General features: G+C 35.4%; 1 protein-coding gene across 1 annotated transcript; it reads left to right on the top strand.

Annotated features, from left to right (window-relative positions):
• The first annotated feature begins 11847 nt into the window (after positions 1 to 11847).
• On the top strand, positions 11848 to 19787 carry LOC138334482 (uncharacterized). The gene is made up of 5 exons (XM_069283138.1): positions 11848 to 12131; positions 13045 to 13069; positions 13837 to 14084; positions 15674 to 15858; positions 17360 to 19787. The coding sequence occupies exons 1-5, from the start codon at positions 11886 to 11888 to the stop codon at positions 18147 to 18149; spliced, it is 1494 nt and encodes a 497-aa protein (XP_069139239.1). The 5' UTR covers positions 11848 to 11885; the 3' UTR covers positions 18150 to 19787.
• Positions 19788 to 20253: the final 466 nt, after the last annotated feature.

The following is a 20253-nucleotide window of genomic DNA, read 5'->3' as shown; positions in this document are numbered from 1 at the left end:
TGTGGGCCACATTAATTATTTCATATTTTTTTTCATGACTTCACATTTGGTGTCAGTAACGTATTACCCAGTTTTAGTCAACATTTTATGCAGGGATCTAGAGAACGTGGCAATTTTCTTGTAAATGTTTGCGATTCACAAAAAAAAAAAAAAAAAAAAAAAAAAGGCCAAAGAGGCCTTCACCTGAGTGCTACTACAGAAAGAGCATTGCAAAGTTGGTTCAAATCTGTTAAAAGTATTTTATGAATTCAGAATAAAACTTTAAAGTTGAACCTTAGTATTAGAATTTTTATTTTTTGTTTTTTATTTTGATAGTTAGTGTATTATGTTACCAAACCTTATGCTTAAATTTCCAATTTGCTTTGCCAACGTTAAACAACAAAACCAAACTAGAAGTCAGTCAGTGTCAGTGATTTTATAGATTTCACTTTTTAATCTATGAAGATTATTTGGTTCCATCAAACCTGTGAATTCAGAAGCAGTTTTTTTGAAATTTAAGCCATTTTGACCCATTTTGGGCACGCCCCTCTGGTCCCTGGGGTCAGCCAAGACCAATATGGATATGGTGTTAAAATGCTATTTCATGGCTAATAATTCTAACCCAGTTTGACTCATTTCCTATTAAAACTAAGCAAATAATGTTCATAAATGTATTTTTCCTATATAAATGTTTGCGATTACAAAAAAAGGCCCAAGAGGGGAAAGTCCGAGATCCGAGGGCCATGCAATTCACAATTTTTGTAAAGGGCCTTATGACCTTCCAATCTATGAAGAGTATCTGGTTCCATCAAATCTGTGAATTCAGAAGAAGATTTTTGAAGTTTTAGCCTATTTGACCCCTTTTGGCCCCGCCCCTAAGGCCCCTTGGGGTCGGTCAGGACCGATATGGATATGACGATAAAATGCTGTCACAGGCAAAAAATCTAACCCAGTTTGGCTAATTTCCTATGAAAAATAAGCAAATAACATTCATAAATGTGTTTTTCCTATATAAACTATAGTAAATTTGACCCCCCTCCCCAGGGGGAAACATGAAACCCCAGGGTCATATAATTCACAATTTTCGTAAAGGACCTTAAGACCTCTCCATCTATGAAGCGTATTTGATTCTACCAGTTCCAGAAGAAGATTTTTGAAGTTTAAGCCTATTTGACCCCTTTTGGCCCCACCGCTAAAGGCTCCTAGGAGTCGGTCATGGAAAATTTGTTAATAGGATTCAATGGCCATTTCATAGGGATAATTCTGACAACATTTAACTAATTTTCTATTATAAATGACCAAATAATGCTCCAAAATGTGTTTTCACTACATAAACTATAGTAAACTTAACCCCCTCCCCAGGGGAAACCTGAGACCCCAGGGTCATGTAATTCACAATTTTTGTAGAGGGCCTTGAGACCTTTGAGTATTTGATTCTGCCATTTCTGTAATTTCAGAAGAAGATTTTTGAAGTTTTAGCCTATTTGACCCCTTTTGGCCCCACCCCTCAGGCCCCTAGGGGGCTGGGACCATATAATTCACAATTTTGGTGGACCTTTGGCTATGAAAAGTTTCTGCAAAATTTCAACAAATTTGGTTCAGTAGTTTTGGAGAAGAAGTCGAAAAAGTAAATTGTTTATCGCCATACGACGCACGACGGACGACGACGGACAAAAGGCGATTAGAATAGGTCACTTGAGCCTTCGTCTCAGGTGACCTAAAAACTGAAAAGTTACCTATATTGTACCTTTAACAGAGCTCTATCTAAAGTTTACATGTATACTATGATATATTGTCAATCTCCTTATTTATTACATATAACTAACAATATTCAGCATCAAAATTACATCAGCCACCTATTTCAATCATTCGCTAAGTGGAATTAAAGTTATAGTAATAGCACAGGCGTTTGGCTCTATAGACATTTTCTCCATATATATATGTATGATACTGTACAATATTACATAAAGAGAGCAAAATGTCTATAGAGCCAAATGCCTGTGGTAATAGTAAGTATACCTAACAGGCTTTACAACCTTTAGAAGTTGGAAAGTATTTATACATGTACAGTATCTCTTTACTATACGAGTTTGAATGTATAATTAAGAAAAAAAGCACAGACCATTTCCACGCAGCCTCGCTTTCAATGCTTTCAACTTTTCTTTACTTTAATGGTCAGAACTGGGAAACTAAACTTGACCGTCGTATTAATATGTGAGAATTTTTGGAAGGCCAATGAACGCATTTAGACTGGTTTTCTTTGCCCGACTATTCACTTTAAGTGTAATTATTACTTTATTAATATTAAAATATTTTTAAAATCAGAATCATCTATTATATATATATTGCCGTGAATATGAGAAGGCTTCATAAGTTGAAATAACTTGTTCCCGATCCCATTGTTCTTACACAGATAAAAAATGTTTTAAATAAGAAAATAACTTAAAACTTTAGTCTGGACTAGGAATAAAAACGAACGTTACATACCTTACCACAGTACACAAACTTGCCTAGACACTGAAGGATCACCTCCAATGCCAGGAAGAGCGCAACGAAGAGTTCCATGATGAATCTTGGATAGGTAGCAAAGAGCGTGCAGTATCGTCAGAGAAAATCTGAGAAGTGGGCAGAGATCTGGCGCCAAATTCAGAACCAACAATAGTCCTCGTGCCACGTGACCAGCATATTAATCCAGCCAGTAGGATACTACGACCGGTTAGTGAAAAGTGGTCAACTCACCACATCACGGGGATCACACAGGGATACGAGAATTACTGATTTCTGATTTAGACCTTTAAAACGTCTAAATATGTCTTAGGGCACTCTGGTCTAAACTGTGACTAATCTCAGATCCCTGTGGAGGATCTGGAAATTAGTTTAGAACGTTTTCTAACTTTTTTTAATCATCTATACATTTAAGACCCTATAAATGTCCCCATAAATAATTCCCAATGAACTGTCTTAAAATAGGTCTAAGACCTTGCAATGAATTTCAAACACTATACACAGAAAATATTAATCCATACTACTGTGACTCTCACTCTACAATTAATATAGAGAAAATATCTTACTATTAGAAAAAAAAGTATATATTAGCGAATATGAACTCCCCGAATATGTTTCAGTTTTTAAATCCACATAACCCACATAATGAACATGATATACTATCTACCTAAGACTAATATCCTAATCCTAATACAAGATTTGTCAGAGAGAGGAAGAAATATTCATATGAAAAAGTAGCCCTAAATTCACAATCTCCCTTTTAAAGGCCCCGCCTCCAAAGCCACCTCGGAGGTCAGGATCCCTATCATATTGTGCAATATTGAAATCCAACCTGTATAAGGATAGCTGACTAATGAATTACGAGGTGTTATCCCGAGCATAATTTTCTCAAGAATAATTTTCGATTTATAGGAAATACCAAAAGAGTACCGCCCTTTTTGACCCTGGCAACTTCACAGATCGATCTCCCAAATGGGTTCAGCCTCGTTCATTTGTACAATTTTGAAGCCCCACTTCTACAATGAATGCACATACCATTGCCATGGATGAGTCTCTATTTCACATTAGCTCATTCTTAGTTACGGAGAAGAAGATCGTTTATATGACGGGAAGACACAACTCCCATCTTTTTACTATTTTAAACATCCCCAAATAGCACTATTAAAAGAGATGCCAAATTCCATTGCATTATGAGTGCGACCCCATTATAAGTTTACAGAGAAGAAGAATTTAAATACTGTAAAAGCCAAACAATTGACTCCATTTTGACCCCGCCCCTCTGGCTCCCAGGGGAGCAGCCCATCATTATCTAGACAATTTTTAAATCCTCCAACACAATACACTATCACAGAAAGCTAGCCTTTGCATTAAAGATGGATATCCCATGCTTATATGGTATCAGCCCCCCCCCCCCCCCCCAAATAGATCAACTTTTGAACAACAGACCCCAAGATCAAAGTCTCTCGGGGGGGAGGAGCTGAGTACAGGGGAGGGGGGGGAGTAGAATATGGTGTGGTGGGGGGAGAGGGGGGGGGGGGAGTGGACAACTCCAGTCAACATTTGAATCTAATATTACATGTCAGTAATCACGATAAATGAATCAAATCCTTTAAATTCCCTGATCCCTTATATGTTTCATACAGAAAAAAGTGCATAGAGAATATATACAGTGACAACAATAACTTAACAATATAACATTACACATAACATAGATATTTAATCACACAGACACCAAATACATAGTGTAAGAAACAACACCCAACACGGCCATTGCACGATCGTCTACGCTAGTGTAAGAGATAGTTTTCGTCATACGATTGATCAATTCAAACAGTATTTATTCTTTTCATCTCTGTTCATGGCCAAATCTATAAATCTTTTCCTAAGTTAGATTATTCTTTATGATTCCTTAGTTTCACAAAAGTTATGCTAATAAATTTGGCCATGCGGAGGATTATTATGAGAAATCAATTTTTAGATAAGAATGAGAGTTTACTAAATAATCTAAGTTAATATATTGTCATTTAATTATGAAAATGGTAACTCAGTTCCACTCAATGCCATCATTAGTCACAAAATCAAATACATTTTTTGAATGTGTCACTAGTCCTATTCATTATTCTTTATTCTAACCGGTTTCTTCTCAAATTTTAATTTGATGAGAAGGAATTGCTATCACATTGTCAAATTTCATGTGAATTCTCGAGGGTGTAGATCGATTATGGAAGAAGTTCGATTGTTGTAATGGGACGGACGACCTGAGCGAAACGCCACAAATCGCTATTAAAAAAAAAAAAAAAACGAGCTTCTCTCCACGCGCTTTTCGTCCAGCATCCACACGAGACAACCACTGGGTCTAATACCCGATCACTTACGTAAAACTCATTATTATCGAAAGTGAACGGGACCCTCCCTAGAGTATCGAGAGGAGTGGCGCTTTCCACGCGTGACCTCTTGTCGTTCTACACTCAGGAAATATTCTCAATGTGTATTAATAAATAACATCACGACTAGAATAACTTACGTTTTGAAAGATGAACGTGTCCACCACTTTAGTCTGTCTAAGTGTGGTAAATGCATGTGTATATAGCAATGAAAAACGATGTCCAGCCCGTCCCTGTCCAGTGTGTGAATGCGAACATATACAGAACGTACAGGTGCACGAACAGGTACACAATATCACGTGAACACATTTGACATAGACACTACTAAAGCACGAGGACTGCTGGCACAACATATCAAACAAACCGATCGTTATACCACAGGGATCTGAGAATCTGAGAAGTTTGCGTGTTATTTTTAAACGGCGACAGCACTTATAGCTTTGTATAGGTCACCGTCTATCATCGGTACACCAGGACTCGAAGCGACAGCTCAAAAATACAGCATGACTCAGGGAATGATTCAGTCATTGTTTTTAATTATACAGCACAAGTATCGGCAGGACTCTAATACCTTCGGATCTCGTCGTTTTCAGAAAACCATGTCGAATTAGATTACAATGTAAAACCATGTAGAGTGAATTTTTAAAATGAGCGATCTTTCTCTCTATACTGGAATAAAAATCACTGATTAGAAAATTTAATATATGGTTGAGAGTACCGTGGCTCAAAAATATTTAGATTACTCACACATTTTTCGTACATATTTTGAAATGAACAATCTATATGGTTACTTTAACTAAAAACACCCAGTTCACACAAAAATCTCATCTACTTAAAAGGATAATACATATATATAGTCACTTTCAATTAACAAAATGTCGGCTAACCTGGGTTTCTTTCTCAAATGATGTCTTTCAGCACACTATTCGTACAGTATTTATCAGAGCGAAACATCAGTGTACAGGCTTAAAGCTGTGGGGTGTATGTGTAACTACTAGCTAAAATTGATTATTATGTGGTGAGATGAGATTCTATTTAGCGTGATAGTCAACAATGATTTAATCAACTTAATTACGTTTCATTCAATTGATACTATTTCGGTTTGCGTTTGCATCATATTTGAGCACGAGTCCAGTTCTAACATCATGTGTGTAATAATGGCACCTCTAGCCCGAGTCATAACTCTGGCCCTAACACTCAGACTTAGACATAATGAACAGATATGAATGGTCCTGTTTAAGGCACAGACAGCATCAGTATACTTTCTCGAAAACTCACTGATTAACGCCGACATACCGTTTGATATACTGGAGGCCAGGGTCATCTCCGTATCGGCAAAAACCCGTAACAGAAAATGAAATTAAAAAACAGATTAGACAAGGATCTATGTTTTATCTATATGTAAATATAAAAAACATTTTTTAAATATTACAATCACCAATAGTTTCTTGATCTAAATTACGATAAATTAACATGTTATACACTATAGTATGCAGAAGTGAAACGATAGAATTTGGTATAACGTAATTACTTATGCAATCTTGTAATTCCCCAGTACATGTATGTGTTACAGTGGATATATTTTCGGTAATGATAGTGCAGTGTAATTGTATACGTTTCTTATTAAAAGAGGTGTGAAGGAACCAGTCATGTGATGCTGTACATTTTTGTTTCTGACGATAGTATTGCGTTCCCCCTGTTTTAACGTAACGTTATCATGAACATTTGTCGTTTCAACACAGACAAACGAGCAAATCTCCTTCATTCTCTTTGCTGACGGCAGAGGGACCATCGAGTTATAGTCTTAGTTTCCCTTAGCTAACTACTTTTTATTGTATTTGTGCATAAATATAAAGTTTAAACATTATACCATGGTCTGATAAGTATAGTTTTTTCCAAATTAAAATGTTTTAATATGATTTTTGAATGCATGAAAACAAGTTTTTTTTACCTGGTTTGTCCAGAACCTGACATTCAAAACCGACAGTGCATTTTCTATTATTGGTGTATAAGTTAATGTATTTTTTTTATCCTACTGCATCTAACTATTTAGGAGTGTATTTAAAAACCCCATGAGGCATACAGAGTTACGTCTGCCGATCGTAACAAGAGGCCCAGAGGGCCTGTATCGCTCACCTGGTTTGTAATGCCAAGTAATGTTCTGAATACAGGTTCATTGTTTCTTTTCTGAAGGAATTTTAATATTAACCTCTAAGTCCCCTATTGGGCCCCACCTCTCCTGCCCCCAGGGTGTCAGAGACAAAGTTCTGTTCTCCTTCCCCCAAGGATGTTTATGGCCAAATTTGGTCACAATCCAAGAAAAACTCTAGGACAAGTAGCGATTTATAGGATTTACCTCTATTTCCCCTATTGGGCCCTACCCGTCCTGCCCCAGGGGGCTCAGGGTCACCATTTATGCAAAATCTGATCCCCCTTCCTCTAGGAAGTTTCTGGCCAAATTTTGTTGCAATCCATGCAGTACTTTATGACAAGTAGCGATTTAAATGAAATGTTGACGGACAGACGAAGGACCAGAGCCAAAATTTATACAAGTTCTGTTCCCCTTCCCCCAAGGATGTTTGTGGCCAAATTTGGTTACATTCCATGCAGCACTCTATGACTAGTAGCGATTTAAAGGATTTACCTCTATTTCCTTTATTGGGCCCCACCTCTCCTGCCCCCAGGGTGTCAGAGCAAAAATTTATACAAGTTCTGTTCCCCTTCCACCCAGGGTGTTTGTGGCCAAATTTGGTTACAATACGTGCAGAACTCTATGACTAGTAGCGATTTAAAGAATTTACCTCTATTTCCCCTATTGGGCCCCGCCCCTCCTGCCCCCGGGGGATCAGAGCCAAAATTTATACAAGTTCTGTTTCCCTTCCCCCAAGGATGTTTGTGGCCAAATTTGGTTTAAATACGTTCAGAACTCTAGGACAAGTAGCGATTTATAGAATTTGCCTCTATTTCCCCTATTGGTCCCGCCCCTCCTGCCCCCGGGGGATCAGAGCCAAAATTTATACAAGTTCTGTTCCCCTTCCCCCAAGGATGTTTGTGGCCAAATTTGGTTACAATCCATGAAGAACTCTAGGACAAGTAGCGATTAATAGAATTTACCTCTATTTCCCCTATTGCCCCCCCCCCCCCTGTCCCCGAAGGGTCAGAGCCAAAATTTATACAAGTTCTGTTCTCCTACCCCCAAGGATGTTTATGGCCAAATTTGGTTACAATCCATGCAGAACTCTAGGACAAGTACATATTTATAGGATTTACCTATAATTCCCCTATTGGGCCCCGCCCCTTCTGCCCCCCGGGACCAGTGCCAAAATTTATACAAACTCAGTTCTTATTCTCTCAAGGATATTTCTGGCCAAATTTTGTTACGTTCCATGCAGAACTCTTTGACTAGTAGCGATTTAAAGGATTTACCTCTATTTCCCCTATTGGGCCCCACCCTCCAGCCCCCGGGGGCCAGAGCCAAAATTTATACAAGTTCTGTTCCCCTTCCCCCAAGAATGTCTGTGTCCAAATTTGGTTACAATCCATGTAGAACTCTATGACTAGTAGCGATTGAAAGGATTTACCTCTATTTCCCCTATTGGGCCCCGCCCCTCCTGCCCCCGGGGGGGTCAGAGCCAAAATTTATACAAGTTCTGTTCCGCTTCCAAAAAGGATGTTTGTGGCCAAATTTGGTTACATTCCATTCAGAACTCTATGACTAGTAGCGATTTAAAGGATTTACCTCTATTTCCCCTATTGGGCCCCGCCCCTCCTGCCCCCGGGGGATCAGAGCCAAAATTTATACAAGTTCTGTTCCCCTTCCCCCAAGGATGTTTGTGGCTAATTTTGGTTACAATCCATGCAGAACTCTAGGACTAGTAGCGATTTAAAGAATTTCCCGTGAAAGAGTCTCCCGTGTATGCAGTGCGTATCGTGGGTGAAGTGCGAGGTGCGTGTTTTGGGAGACTGCGGTATGTTCGTGTATTGATATTTTGTATGTATTCTTATACGGAAGGGAACTTAAAATTCCCCATGGTGTTATTGGAATACATGACACTGTTGTGCCTTATTATAAGTCAGATAAATGTTGAATAAACCGCACGAGCAAAACAGGTAATCATGGAGAGCGAATTTAAGAAAATGTACCAGACAAATGGACGGATAAATTAATATTGCATGCGATATCCCCTGTTTCGGTAAAAAGGGGGATAATTAAAAGTCTGTAAATGTCTTATATTGTTTCGAAATACTGTCCAAAGACTATTACCATTATCATGTCATTAATAGTTTCCATTTTTAGCTCTAGAAGAGAGGGGATTTATGGAATCACTTTGGCGTCGGCGTTCGAAATCCCAGGTTAAGGTTTTGGTGCAAGTGTTGCCATACTGCTATCCGTCACAATTGGCATTAATTTCTACAATCATTTTGTAATTGTTGTGATGGGTATGAAAAATCATTTAGATAAGCAAAATGCTGGATTTTGAGAATTTCAAGAGGCCCAATGGGCCGAAAAGTTATGTTATGTAATGACATTACTATATTTTGTAATACTGAAAAAAAATTACAAAGAACCTTAATTAAATCAACAAATCAATGCTTTATTTGTGATTGTAAATCCAACTATGATTATTTTTTTAAAGATAGTAAATTCCCAAAAACGAACACGTTTTAAAATGTTTTAAACTTGCTATACTCCGTAAACCTTCCCTGCTATACTCCGTACACTTGTTATTTTGAAATGGCTATACTCCGTACACAAGACGACTAAATTACGTATTGAAAACGGCATTTATAGTACAAATCATGTTGTTATATCGGTCTAATTACAATATTATAGCAATTATACATATTGCTAATGTACAATAAAGGTCATCCAAGCCGAAGATTTGCAATAAAATGAAATTATTTTCAGATTTCATCATCTCGCCGAAAGTACACGCCATGAACACCATACATATTGTCAAATAATTTTATAATGACTCCTTCAATTTACAAAGTTTATACCTTTAACGAATCTAGAATAGTTTGTGAAACACCTAAACCAGGAAAAGACAAGCAATATTAATTTTATATAGCTGAAAACATTGATTTGATTATCGGTGTTTTGTGCTGTCGCTTCGAGTATAGCTATATCCGGTGTACCGATGATAGACGGTTGTGTGAGGATGATTTCGCTTTTTCCAACGGTAGAACGAATATACGTACCCGGCCTACTATACCTTTCGGCCGGGTACGAATAGGTTCCTATGTCTCGTAGTGGAGCACTGCCTCCGAAAATCACTCGGGCACAGTTTTCTATACTTTTTTGTAGGTTTCCAATTATTTTAAGCGTATACATGCATTTACATATTATTTTTGTCTAAAACAAACATAACTACCATTCTTAATATATACCGTATCGCTCACAAGACGTCAAATTCACAACTTGTGGAATTGCCGTATAAATTCCCTTCAGAATGACTTTCATATGTATTATGTAAAAAAAATTAATGATCGATGAGAATTTGATATTTTATATAGCTCAGTCCTATTCCCTACTAGGTAGTAGGTAAGCGATATCAAAAAAGTACGATAAAATGCAAAAGAAACGTTTTATAATGGTTTGTAATGTATAATCATTACTTTGCTCCATTAGCAGTAATAGGCACCAATTGTAGCTCTAAAGACGACACCATTTTCTGTCTAAAAGTCTTTTGAGCTACAATATTGCAGCTATTTCCAACGGTAGTAGCCGTTTTTGTGAAGACGTGATAGAAATGGGATTTTTAGCCGCTAAAGCTAGGTTGGGTAGAAGTTTTGTGTCGGGGAGCTTTCTGCCCTTTACGTGTATAGTAAATGTAATGTATGATTTTTACCGATTTTTTTTTATCTAGACCCCTTAAAACAGTCTATGGGCATCTGGTGGGTCCATGAATGATATAAACTGTAATTAATTCTCAGATGGTTCCAGGGTTGAAAATATTTGAATACGTAATAGATTACATAGAATCACCTCAGGACCACAGGGATCTGAGAATTAGTTACAGATTATATAATCTTGGACCCACCAGAGTGCCCTATAACCATTTTAGACGTTTTAAAGATCTAGACAAAAAACGGTAAAAAATACTCTATATAGTACCATGTAGTGTAACTTGCAGTCGGCCGGAAAACATAGAAGGTCGGGTATATACATAGACCCTACGTGACATTAGTTGTCAATGGCAACAAGCATAAAATGATAAAAACCATGTTCCAAAAAACTGCCAGAGAGGTACATGGGAACCTATTTCTCCTTCCCCACTGTTAAGGATGATGATGTAGAGAATCAAATAGTGTAAACATGCTATCCGACAATATTCTATGAATTAAAGAGAAAGGTCGAGTATTAGATCTGAATAGACGATTTAATAAGGGCGCAGCCCTTCGTGCCCGAAGCACTTCTAAGGTAACACATACACGAAAATACAAGGAAAAACCACAATCTTCAAAATTCAATCCTACACACTGACAGCTTCAGTTTGCGGCCGCGATTTTTTCATTCATATGGGGTGGTAGACTGGATTACATGCCTTAGTACCAATTCTCTCCGCTAGCTCATAAATACTGTGTCGTGCATGATTTTAATGCCTGCCTTCAGTCATATTACCCCTAACTCACTAGCACCCCCAGTTATGGCAAGCCGTTTTGATATTTAATACATAATAGCTTAAGTTAAAAAGTTATTTAGCTTAAGTTGAAAAGATTTCAACTTAAGTTAAAAAGATTTCAACTTAAGTCAAAAAATGGTTTTTTACATTATCACTTTTTTTCACTTAAGTCAAAAAAAATCTTTTTGACTTAAGTTGAAATCTTTTTGACTTAAGCTGAAAAAAGTGATAATGCAATTAACCTTATTCAACTTCAGCTAAAAAAATCCGGTTGTAGATAAGTATATCGTATTTCCAATATTCCACCTGCCATCCCCTTATATTTATAATGGGTTAGGCTAGTCCATCTGTGTTCCCGACAAGCTTGTACAGCCATATTGCGAAAAAGAAAATGGCCGACGACGTGCTATCAGCAATTCAGAGAAATATTCGAACGGTATCAAATCAACTACTTCAAGGTAATCCCAACAGGCATCACCTTAGAGACATTATTAGACACTCCAAGGAAAACTTAGACCGTGTTTCCTCCACAGATGCTTTACAGTTTGTCGATGTCCACGCTGCCCTGGATGATTTGTTAGCTCTCGTCGATCGCGATCATTCCACATCTGCCGAACAAGGTTCCGCCGTTGAAGAAGTACAAACTTGAAGAAACGAGTAAGTTCTTTATTAGAATGATATTGTTTTTACTCAAATATGATCATCATATCACCCAACGACTGCTAGAACCACCGTATCAAACGTTTTTCACGTTTTACTTTTTGATAGGATTTTCAAAACTGGCGCTGCGCATGCGTCCTAGACCAACTCAAAACAAAAACAAAAAATTTGGAAAAAAAATAAATTAAAGATGTTCCACCGCTGACAAATGGTATTTTTTCACTATCAAAAACAGTAGCAGACGATTTAGTATTTTTCTTCAGTTAAAAAAGTTACTTACTTTACACCATTGAAAAGTTTGAGCTTCTTATTTTACTTGAAGTTAAAAAAAATATGAAAAATAATTAATTGCATCCTGAAAATATTCCGTGTCACTATATCCTATATAGAATGAAGTACTGATTGCGCATGCACCAAAGGCAAAATTAGTTATTTTATATTATTTTTTTTTGTGTTAATTAGACATATATATATACACGATTAAACACCAATTATTGTTCAAATGATGAATATCATTTATGCTCTGTCGGCGGTGGAGCATCTTTAAAGCGGCTAAAAGCGGTATTAGCCCTTATCTTAGCTGGTGCTCAGAAAAGATTTGATAATAATTCCAACCAAGATAAATATATGGGATAAATATGGGCTATCTACAAATTAAAGCCGCTTTTTAAAAGGTTTTAAGGGGGAACAAGGCTCAAATTTTACATTTTTTGTCACCTGCTAAAAATATTTAAATATCCGTATTAAGTTTTGTTTTATATACAATCAATTATTTTTGCATGATGATGTGCAGTGTATAGGTATATCAACAATATTATAGTAAGAACTGTGTCCCTTTGGCCTATATTTTCCATTAAAACATTTTTTCACAATCATTGTCATTTTTACAGTTGTCCTCGAAAAAAATCCATAACAGTAACAAATCCATACTCCAATTGGGGTATAATACTGTAGTTTGCGTATAATACGCAAATTGGTGGTTTACTGTAACGTCTTACTTTCTGAAGCGGGTCGTCATTTCATGAGCTGTCATTTTTTTTAAATGAAAATTTACATTTCCTCAAAATCTTCTGTCCTTAAAACAAGGACTAGACATCATGAAATTAGTAAGCTTTGTCTTTACATTCATATTTCTTTTGACTCCATAAGACAAGTATATTTGTTGAGAAAAACAGTTTTTATTCTGTAAAGAGAGAGTGACGAATCCTTCATACATATAAATCCTTTACAGCTAGTATAAATGAAAATATTTGTGTTTGCTACAATAATTTTCAGTCAAAGTATGAAAATACATTAAAAAAGAATTGAATATGTCTGAAGTGTCATATTTTTCGTTACGCACCATCTCACTTATTTAAACAGGTTAACGTTGTGGACACTCTCGCATAATTTTATACTACTTAAAATTATTATATAAATGATCCCTCAAAAATACAGGACTGCTATATATACTTATATTATAATATTACTCAAATGCAGGACTATCCCGCATATATAGGAGTGTCCCCAACCTGATAAAATAAATACTTCTGAACTAGCTAGGTTATGTTCTGTGAGGTTCTGAATATGGTTATGTTTTCATTTAACCTTACAATTAATAATACATTAACCTATAAATACTAGGTAGATCTTGTTTAACTTGTAACTCAGTTTACCACTTTTTATTTTTTCTATTGATATAGGATCACATAGAGCACGTGGCCGTCCTTCAAAAGAGATTGACCTCCAGTTTGTGAAAACGCAGCTTCAACATGGCTTCACTGCTAAGGCAATTGCACATCAACTGAATTGCAGTCCGGTACTTATATATAAGCTACTCAAGTCCCATGGCCTGTCAGTACGAGATTTGAAGTATTCAGATATTAGTGATGCTGACTTATACAACACAGTTGAGACTCTTCATAATTCTCATCCAAATTCTGGAAATGAGGTAATTGTCATTGAATTATGACATGCATATGTCTATCATTCTCTTCACCTACTAGCTTATCTGTTCTTTCTTAAAAGTAGTAAAAAAATGGGTTACAGGGATTTGAGTCAGTTTGCTAAATACATATATATATAACTTGCAACTGCTAAGTTAAAATCTTTGTTTTTTTTGTTCATTGTTATTACCTATGTGTTTTAATTCAAAAAATAATTTTTCAAAACTAAACATTATCATTAGTTCTGAAACAATAACAGAAATGCCAGCTGTTTAACCAGATCAGATTTGCCAAACTGCCATCTGATTAAACTACAGATCCTTATAAATATAACCTCTGTTAAATAGAGGATCTGACAACATCCCATAAGGGATGTATACTTAAAAATCACATGCATTTTCTACATCATGCTACATCAAATGAAATAAAACTATGTTTCTTCAAAGTATACAAATTCAATTAGCTTTGGGGCGTGATGACTACGTACACGAAAATAACTGTGACATTTTTTTCAAACTATTTCTTCCCTCTGAGATTCACTGTCAAGAATTTGCAGGTAACAATTTGATTGGCCATTTCCAAAGGTCACCGTGACATGAACCCTAATAGGATTTTCTCAGATCCTCTATCAAACTTCGTGATAATAATATAGGATCTGTGTTTTAATCAGATTGACCGAACTGTAACCACTTTACCCAGTGATTTACTTACTCAATAATATCAGGGCCTATATATACCTTTTCAATTTGGAAAACACTAAATTGCATCTTTTTTAAAACATGTATATTTTAGACTTTGAAGATAATTTGAGAAGATTTTTACATTAGATTGGGAAAATATAACAAAAATTATCGGAGAAGGGGCCTGTACTAGTCCCCAAATGTACCTAAAAAATCACTTTACCAGAAAATTAGGTTACAGCTGACTCAACTACCAACCTAGATTCCATAACAATTTTACATATATATATATATATATATATATATGTTTGACTATGTAGGAATTCCATTACTTTCAGAAGCATTTTTGACATATTAAATGTGTAACCTGCCAGTTATTGTATACAAGGCTTTTTCTCACTGCTTTTGGAATGGGGCCTGTGTCTTTGAATTTGGTAAACGTGCGACAAAACCAAGATTTGGGAAAATTATGAAATATGAAATAAAGCATAACAATAAAGATATATACTTTTCTGAAGCTAATTCACAAATATTTAAAGCCTTAACCAACTAAGTTCATGCAATGTTTTTGGATAGTTTTCAAGAAACTTTGGTTTTGGGAAATTTACGGGTTGAATTGGGAAAAAATTAGAGGTTTTGCCATGGGGAATGGGGCCGATTTTCGGCCCCAAATCATGCTTGGAAAAAGCCCTGGTATAGCAATAATGGTAATAAGATAAAGGCATAAACAGAATTGTGATCTGATTATCCTTTCAAGCTCTGAATATATATGTCCCATTCACAGAAATCAGAATGCAATAGTGAACAATACTATTTCATTTGTAGACTGCAATAGTAAAAATTGTATGTGACTTAGACACCGATTATCATAAACATTTGGACACTATTGGTAAATACATTTTTTAAATACCTAGATGATGCATGGATTCTTGATGGCAGAAGGGATCCAAGTGCAAAGAAGAAGAGTGAGAGAAACCCTGACAGCAGTTGATCCCCCAGCTGCAGCCCAGAGGTGGAGTCAGTCTATACGTCGTCGAGTTTACCGTGTGCCTGTCCCCAACAGCCTTTGGCATATAGATGGACACATGCGTCTTGTTAGGTGAGCTCATACATCAAAAAACTTGTTGCTCACAATTGCTATTCAAAAATAACTCTTGTTTGACAGATCACTCAACATGTGTTTATTATCATAATGTTAAAACTCATGTACTGTTTGCCATTACATAGTGGTGTCATGTGCATGCCAGTGGAGTAATTAATAATTCAAACCAACTTTTCTCTAGATGTGCGTGAGGAGTTGTGTGTGTGGGTGTGTGTGTGTGTGTGTGTGTGTGTGTGATAAAAAACAGAATAAGACTCTATATATATATATAGAATGCATGAGAAGGATTCTAATTGTGGATGAACAAATTATATCTAAGCTTACTGCTGTATTCTAAGAATGTATACGGAAAAAAAAAAATTGAAAAAGTTACAAAACTTTTCTCTAGAACTTTTCAAAACACTTGTTTTAAAACATGTTTACCTTGTTAGGTGCATGATATTGTCTGAAAAACAATTTAATCAGCTAGTCCAGTAGTTCAACTTAAGTGACACTGGCTCAGGTATGGGTATACCAAACAAATTGTTCCTGCTTTATTTAGCATACAATTTAGATTTCCAAGAGTAGAAAATATTTAACACTATCATAATTAATGATTATGGGATGGGTTAATATTTTTTATGTTTTATTTTTCATAAGGAATGTGTTGAACATTATTATTATTCTATATTTTGCTATATGATTTTGTAGTCACAGAATAAGTCTCATTGCATTGTCCCTTTTCAGAATTTTTTTTAAAACATAATTTATTATATATATTCTGCATTTGCCTATAACAGAATTATCTACCCTTGTGAGTAGGTATTGATTGACATTGTTTGCCATTGTAACGTTGTACTTTTCATAGAAAATACCGTGAATTTTGCCCACAAAATAAAAGACATCACAATGGATATGTACCCTCAAGGGAGCTAACTCTGTAATATGGAATATCCTATTGAAAGGAATTTTGGTCTTAAATCGATTTTTTCTTAATTTGCTTTGTTTGTTAAAGTTGACCTCAGTGTTTTTCCCTGGGTATTTTGGGAAATTGCCACCTGGTGAAAATTGGGAATTTTTGTGCGATAAAAGTAGGAAATTGGGAAAATTTTTAACTGTGTTTATGGAAATTTTGGAAAAGGTAGAAATAAACAATTATCCTTCTCTAAGAAACAAGTATAAGAATGTATGCTAAAATACAATGTTCAGACTTGGGATTTCCAGATTTTTTTGGTTTCGTCACACAAAATACGCTTCAACTCACTGATTTGGGAAATTTAGGCATAGATTTGGGAAAAAATAACAAGAAATACAATTGGGAATGGGGCCGAATTCCGGCCCCAAATATATAGGCAGGAAAAACACTGGACCTCAAGCTGTTTTGGAAATTTTTTTTATGCTTATGTCTGTTAGCAAAGAAGAAAATGAACATATGAAGAAAGAAAGCATAATTGTAGGGAAAATTTATTGACAGAATTGAAACATTTTAATAAAATAAAGTCATCTTTTTAATTTGTAGATGGGGAATCGCTACACATGGGTGTATTGATGGATTTTCAAGACTGATCATCTATCTCAGGGCTGGAACAAATAACAAGTCAGCTACTGTTTTGAGACTTGTGGGTGATGGAGTATTAGAATATGGACTTCCATCACGCATCAGGGCAGATAAGGGAGGAGAGAATGTCCAGGTAGCGCTCTTCATGAACTTAATGAGGGAGGGAGAGAATGGCTGTCTCACTGGACGTTCTCAGCATAATCAACGTGTTGAACGGCTTTGGAGAGATGTCCACAAGGATGTAATTGAACATTTTTATAGGACCTTTTACGAATTAGAAGATGAGAAGGTACTTGACCCTGACAATCCGATTCATATCACGGCCATCCATCTTGTTTACTTGCCCGAAATCAATTCTGCACTAGATCGTATGAGGACGGCGTGGAACAATCATAGACTGAGGACAGAGAGAAATCGCTCTCCAAACCAGATTTGGTTTGAAGGTATGACAGATGAAAGATCTTTGGATCATACTCCTGTGAGGGAAATTTATTCAGGGAGTGTGATTAGAGACAGCATTGCAGAGAAATTGAATTCCTTTGGTTTAAGCCTTCAAGATGTTGAGCCAAGTAGTTCTAACCAAATTGACGATGGTGATCGTGTTGTGATTGAGACAACCGGTTTAGACTTAGTGGAGGACTTTGTTGAACGAGTAAGGAGGGAAGCCTCCAATAGTCCCAATATTGTATCTCTTCGGGAAAAATATTTGTTTTTCGTTTCGAGGATAAGTGACCATGATTTTAACAATTAACGTTGATGTATATATATATACCTTAATGCCTTTGGCTGACCATTAGAGTAGATGGGAAATATACAGAACATTATTTGATATTCATGATCACTGCGCAAGTATTAATGCTGTTTTTGATATCCGATGATCATGATATGTATCAAATCTCGGCCATTGACAATGCAATGTATATATGTAATATAGTTTTGGCCATGTACATAAATGTATATTTGCCATTTGCAAGATTTGGGACTGAAATTCGAACCCATTTCCAATGACATCAAATAATTTTTTTTTCCAAATTCAAGCCTTAAATATCCCAAAATTGAAATTAAATCATCCAAAAATTTTGTATGAACTAAGATAGTTAATTAAGGCTTGAATATTTTTGTATTTACTTAAAAAAGAACATAAATTTAAACTACAATGGAAATATTAAAAGGCCTTACATATCAAAATGATGGCCAAGTTCTACTTATGTTGATCAGTTTTGAACATTGAAATTATGGAAAAAAAGCCTATGTAAATTTAGCACAGTTCTAAAATTAACGCTTTGAAATAGAGGCTTCTTGGAAATGTTAACACTGACAGACATAGTCAGTCTGAAGGACATTATATGATAAACTTCTTCGCATGCAGAGCAATTTTGACATGAAATTATATTTTTCTATTTCAAAAGAAATTATACTGGATATATTAATACACTCTTACTGATTTGTGTCTTCATTTTCTCAACTAATCACTATAAATTATTTTCCCAAATCTTGGATTTTTATATCATATTTTCCCAAATTTAAAGTCATGGTCCACATTTGTAGTGGGAAAAAAACCCTCAAAAAAAGCCTTGTCATATATATATGATTGATCATGAGGATGTTTGGCAAGTACATGTACCCCCCAGTCGGTACTACAGAGTACAGGGGTTTGATTGATTTAATGTGGATTGAATAGGTAACTGTTTGATTACAGGAGACTTTTCTCGTACATGTGATAATTATATGTATACATATATGATTTGAATAATATTTAAAGTACAGAATGAAGACACAGTTACCTGGTACATAAAATTTGTTGATTTTGAGATCAAGGGAAAAAATTCAAATTGGTTATATGTCACATGTCCTTTTGTAATTCTGGAGAGACTGGATGTAATTTTTTAAGGATTTTGGATATATATAAGATCTTTTAGAGTGGTTAGTTAAATCAGGTTATTTTTATCTGTTCTCTAGATTTGTACTTTCATTTTACATGTAATTTCCAAATTAATCAGCTCATTATTACAATTAGTGGGTTATATGATAGTTACATGCTGTGGATTTGGCTATCAAGATACTGTGCAGCTTTATGGTGCTTAAGCTTTATATTTATGTATTTAATATTGTTTTTATTGACTTGATATAGTTTCAATGAAACTTTTATTGCATGTAATTTATCAATTTTTAAATTTCTCTATTTTCATTTCACACCAATTAGAAGATATCACAGCTAGGGAACATCTTTATGTAGTTTCCTGGCACTTTGTTTTATAAAAAAAATGCAAATTAAGAAATAGAGTTATTTAATAAACTGATAAACTAATTATATAAACTACATGTACATGTACAATATTCATGTAATCAATAAACAACAATGCATTCATTATCATACTCATCAAAGTTTGCATATGATTTGTGTATTTATAATGCAATAAATGATTATATATATATATATGAAGATTTTTTCTGTTGTCTTTGTTAGCTCACATGATCCATAGGACTATATATAGTTCTCGAGTCAATATTATCTTTAATATGATAATTAAGTACAAATGCTTATACATACATGTATATTTTGATGCACATTTGACAAATTACTGAAATTTGCAAAGTGCTAAATATATATTCATTACATTATGTCACTGGCAACAAATTGAAGATTTATAGGGTATCCTTATTATTTTCAACCCTGGAATATTTCATATCAAAACCGAAGGCAATTCAGTAGGAAAAAACTGCCAATCACTGCAGGCATGCAGAGACTTTTTTGAAGATTACAGTCGGCCATACCCTGATTCAAAGCTACACAGTTAACCAGTGTATGGTTATTCTTTTGATGAACATATTCTAATATAAACTGTCTGTCTTAT

The sequence above is a fragment of the Argopecten irradians genome, chromosome 11 (assembly GCF_041381155.1).
Source record: "Argopecten irradians isolate NY chromosome 11, Ai_NY, whole genome shotgun sequence".
Classification (NCBI taxonomy): Eukaryota; Metazoa; Mollusca; class Bivalvia; order Pectinida; family Pectinidae; genus Argopecten; species Argopecten irradians.
This window is presented reverse-complemented; position numbering and strand designations above follow the sequence as displayed.

Bases quoted from the DNA above. Each gene is read 5' to 3' on its own strand.
- LOC138334482 (XM_069283138.1), top strand. From the start codon at position 11,886: ATGGCCGACGACGTGCTATCAGCAATTCAGAGAAATATTCGAACGGTA. The intron at 12,132-13,044 runs GTACAAACTTGA...TCATTTTTACAG, and splicing joins AAGGTTCCGCCGTTGAAGAA to TTGTCCTCGAAAAAAATCCA. The intron at 14,085-15,673 runs GTAATTGTCATT...TTAAATACCTAG, and splicing joins ATCCAAATTCTGGAAATGAG to ATGATGCATGGATTCTTGAT.